Source organism: Argentina silus (genome assembly GCF_951799395.1).
Source record: "Argentina silus genome assembly, chromosome: 8".
NCBI classification, from domain to species: domain Eukaryota; kingdom Metazoa; phylum Chordata; class Actinopteri; order Argentiniformes; family Argentinidae; genus Argentina; species Argentina silus.
In genome coordinates, this window is record NC_139662.1 from 11306238 (window position 1) to 11311237 (window position 5000).

At 46.3% G+C, this 5000-nt stretch overlaps 1 protein-coding gene across 1 annotated transcript in view; it reads right to left on the reverse strand.

Moving 5' to 3' along the window:
- LOC310808930 (neural cell adhesion molecule L1.1-like) overlaps positions 1 to 5000 on the reverse strand; it is a gene marked incomplete at its 5' end in the record, with an annotated part of 17969 nt that overhangs the window by 3511 nt on the left and 9458 nt on the right. The window contains 6 exons of the mRNA XM_083676029.1: positions 299 to 492; positions 1128 to 1328; positions 3623 to 3724; positions 3871 to 3998; positions 4138 to 4297; positions 4491 to 4651. Of these exons, the coding sequence (XP_083532155.1) occupies positions 299 to 492; positions 1128 to 1328; positions 3623 to 3724; positions 3871 to 3998; positions 4138 to 4297; positions 4491 to 4651 (946 nt within the window). The remainder of the gene's footprint in view (positions 1 to 298; positions 493 to 1127; positions 1329 to 3622; positions 3725 to 3870; positions 3999 to 4137; positions 4298 to 4490; positions 4652 to 5000) is intronic.

Genomic DNA, 5000 nt, shown 5'->3' on the forward strand with positions numbered 1-5000 from the left:
GAGAGAGAGAGGAGAGAGAGAGAGAGAGAGAGAGAGAGAGAGAGAATAGTAAATCATGTTTTTTGCAGTAGAAATCCAATACCAAGTTAGAGAGAATGAGAGGGGAGGAGAGTGGATAGTGAGAGACAAAAAGAGTGTGTGTGTGTGTGTGTGTGTGTGTCTGTGTGTGTGTGTGTCTGTGTGTGTGTGTGTGTGTGTGTGTGTGTGTGTCTGTGTGTGTGTGTGTGTGTGTGTGTGTGTCTGTGTGTGTGTGTGTGTGTGTGTGTGTGTGTGTGTGTGTGTGTGTATACATACGGGCCTCTCCAGAGTGGCCGATGACAGCCACAGGTGTGGTGGATGCTTCTCCCAGGTCGTTGACGGCGTGAACTTTGACCTCGTAGGGAGTGTAGGTCCCTGTTCCGTTCACCTGGAAGGGGGGGTGGCTCACGTAGGCATCGCTCCAGTGTGTATCACGCATCTGAGACTGTCGCCATGACACCTTGTACTTAAACCCTGGCCCGTTGAACACACTCGGGTCCATCTCCTACACACACACACACACACACACACACACACACACACACACGCAGATTTGAATACTTTATTTAAGTTCACAGTAAGTCATTACATCAAAGTACCCCCAAAAAAACAAAGGTCAAATAGTACATACAGTACAGTACATGTATATCATGCATACAAGTAGCACTGTCTTCAGCCACACAGCTAAGCTTCCCACAACAGCTGACTTTTTTCTTCTTTTCACACATATGCACACACACACACACACACACACACACACACACGCATACAGTTACACACAGTTATACACACCTGAGTGTATTTTCTACCACACACAAACAAAATACACAGATGCGCACACACACACACACACACACACACACACACACACACACACACACACACACACACACAAACAAACACACTAGCCGTAGAGAGATACGTACCTCCCATTTAATGATCAGAGAGCTTGGGTCTGTGGAATTACTCCGCACAGATTTCGGGTTACCGTCAGGGAACTACAGAGAGAGAAAGAGGAGAGGTGTGTGTGTGACAGAAAAAGAGAGTTCCAGCAACATTTCTGGTCAGAGTGCCTAGTCTAGTACCCAGATGAACCGACCCCTACTCACCAGCAGGTGACGTGCTGTAGGCCTCTGAAGGCTGGCTAGACTCACTGCGGCCCAGCTCGTTGGCCCCAGTGACCCGGAAGCGGTAGGTAGAGAATGGGAGGAGGGGCAACTCCAGGTGATTGACATCACCAGAGACCCGCCTCTCCTCCTTCCACTCCCTGTCCTGAGAGTGCTTCTCCTCCCTCATGTACACAATGAACTCTGAGAGAGAGAGAGAGAGAGAGAGAGAGAGAGAGAGAGAGAGAGAGAGAGAGAGAGGGAGGGAGGGAGAGTTGTGAAGAGTGGAGTTGGCTTGACTCTAACACCTGAGGAACATCGCCTGATCCTGGAGTCCCATCAGAAGCAAGGTGCCATTATAAACTCTCAAAAGACATGCGCTCGACACCACAACAAAAAGGATATTAAGACCGAGCAAACTGGAAGACAGTCGGCTATTGCGAAACCTAAAGACGGACAATCCAGCGGCCCCCGAATGACCGGGTCATGGACATTCAAACCTGACTACAATCAATCATTAGAACATCTAAAAGCTGAGGAGAGGGAAGTCAGAAGGGCAGAGCCTCTCGTTGCAGCTGTAGAAGAGGCCATCTTTCCAGACACAGCGGCACCTGGGCTTGAACACGGAGTAATGACTTTGCAACTGATGGTAGAGACCACGTATACACCCTGCATACCCTAATTGACAAAACAAAACAAAAGCAAAGTCTTCTCATGCGTTGTTGATTTTTAAAAAGCTTTTGACTTCATTTGGCATGAGGGTCTGCTTTACAAATTGATGGAAAGTGGTCTTGGCAGAAAAACACGTGATATGATCAAATCAAGATTCAAGAGATTCAAGATTCTATATTTGTCACGTGCATACAAGTATACAGTGAAATGAAAAAGTGAAAGTTTTCTTTCGCTTTTCCGCCATGTTTTTCTTCATTTGGGGGGTAAAACGCGCATCTAGCTCCCCATTGTAGCTGCACTCGCTAGCTTGTCTCAGCAAAAAGTGGGCGCGATATTGAACTTTCTAGACAGAGTTCAGAGGTCAGAGTTCATAAAACATTTTTGTTTTTAAAAATGTATGTTATATTCAATATTGTCATTGCCATCAAATCTATCAATGCAAGTGTTATTGATTCAAAAAGAACATCAACACAATTAAATACAAATTTAATTTAGAAAGAGCTCCATGGTGATTGGTGCTATTTTTAGAACATGTCCTGCGGGCGACTCACGTGGTCCCTGTGGGCGACCAGGTGCCCGCAGGCACCGTGTTGGCTACCCCTGCCCTAGAGCAACCAAATAACTACCCCTATCTCGGCCGAAACATCAGTACCGGTCACTTCCACAAGGCGGCGAACGATCTGAGGCAAGGAGGGCCTTCTATGCCATCAAAAGGAACATAAAAGTTGATATCCCAATTAAGATCTGGCTAAAAATACTTGAATCAGTTATAGGACCCATTACCCTCTATCGTTGTGAGGTCTGCGGTCCACTCACCAAACAAGAATTCACAAAATGGGACAAACACCCAAATGAGACTGCATGCAGAGCAGAATTAGGACTATACCCGCTAACCGTCAAACCATCAAAAAAAAGACTGCCCAAGTGATGCCCAAACCTTCCATCACAAAACCCTAACCTGCTGAGACATGTACCTTGAGAGGAGTCCCCTCAGCCAGCTGGTTTTGGGACTTTGTTCACAAACACAAACAGACCCCACAGGGCAGCAACACAATTAGATCCAACCAAAAAAATATATATAATAATAATAATAATAATTGAGTGCTATCTGGCCCTAAACTGGGAGCAGAATATTTGACCACTGTGACTCAAAACTAAGACAGACTTTGACTAGTGTATGTACAGACTGAGTGAGCATAGGCTTGCATTGAGAGAGGTCGCTGTAAGCAGACCTGGCTCTCGAGAGAAGAAAGGCTATGTGCCCACTGCCCACAAAATGAGCTGGAAACTGACCTGCACTTCCAAACCTCCTGTCAAATGTATGACCAAAAAACACATATTTCCCCCAGATCACAAAGACTCACAAAGAAGAAATCCAATATTGATGAACTCCTATCTGTGTCTGTGAAATACCGCAGTGTGCAATCACTGCAGCTACATTTATGACCTGTTGCCATTAGAAAAGGGCAACAAATGTAACACAAATGCTAAAGTAAATGTAAGATCCCTTGTCATACATACTTCTACTATTTGCACATTGTACATAGTCAATAATATAACATTTGAAATGACTTTATTCTTTTGAAAATGTTTATGCGTGTAATGTTTCTGTTCATTTTGTATTGTTTATTTCACTTGCTTTGGCTTTATTGGCATGTAAACATGTTTTCCATGCCAATAAAGCTCCTTTGAATTTAATTGAATTAAATGGAATTGAAATAAAGAGAGAGAGAGAGAGAGAGAGAGAGAGAGAGAGAGAGAGAGAAAGAGGTGTGTGTGTGTATGTGTGTGTGTGTATGTGTATGTGTGAGTGTGTGTATGTATACCTGTGGTAGGGCTGTTGTGTGTGTGTCCAGGGGTCCAGCTGAGAGTCAGACTGCGTTTCTCCTGCTCAGAGAAAGACAGAGCATGGGGAGGGTCCGGAGGCGCTGGGAAGGGGGAGACAGAAGTGTTTGAATACACAGACACACACACACACACACACACACACACACACACACACACACACGCACACACGCACACACGCACACACGCACACACGCACACCCCCACACTCACACACTCACACACTCACCCACTACAGTGATGGAACCGCTGGCCTGTACGTTGTCCAGATCGGTGATGACCTCACAGGAGTACCGCCCCCCATCCTCTGATTGGATATCTGTCACTCTGAGGGTTCCATTCTCAAAGACAGTGTACCTAATCACAAGACACAACAAACAGATGTATGTCAGATGTAAGTGTGTGTGTGTGTGTGTGTGTGTGTGTGTGTGTGTGTGTGTGTGTGTGTGTGTGTGTGTGTGTTTGAATGCGTGTGTTTGTTTGAGAGTGTTCTTACTTGTTGTCCGGAGATGACTCCATGATCTTGTGTCCGTCTTTCTTCCAGACGATCTGGTGATCGCTCTGCTGGGGGTCTTTGTAGAAGAGACAGTCCAACAAGGAGTCATTACGTCTGAGGATGCGCACATGCTGGGGACCAACCAGCATCACTGTACGGTCTGACAGAGAGGGAGAAAGAGATGGACAGATAGTCAGAAAAGGGTTAGGGTTAGGGTTAGGGTTAGGGTTAGGGTTAGTGATAGTGTGCTCACAATCAAAAAAGCATTCCTTTGTTGAACTATAGCAAGCTGGTTATATACTAAAGATTGGTCTGTGTGTGTGTGTGTGTGTGTGTGTGTGTGTTTTACTCACTGAGGACCTCCAGGTGAGCGGTGATGCTGATGTTGGTGTGTGTGAGGGAGCAGGTGTATTCTCCTGTGTCGTTGTGGTTGGCGTTGGAGAGCTGCAGGGTCCCGTTGGTCAGCTGAGAGACTCGAGGGTTGGACAGTAGGAGATCCATACCCTCACCCTCCCTATTGGACACACACACACACACACACACACACACACACGCACATGTGCACACACACACACACGCACACGCACACGCATGCACGCAAACACACACACACACACACACACACACACACACACACACACACACACACACACACAGAGAGTTACCATAGGAATCACACAGGCCATCATAATATGAAACATCAGAGGATCCAGCCCTTGGATCTCAAGATGCTCTTTGGCCTGTAAGTGACATAAATGGATCAGTGTAGTAAGGCTGATTGAAGCCATCATGCATCCATCCCTGTGCTGTCTATCTGTCTGTCTGTCTGCTGAAGCTGAGCAGGGCTGGGCCTGGTCAGTGCC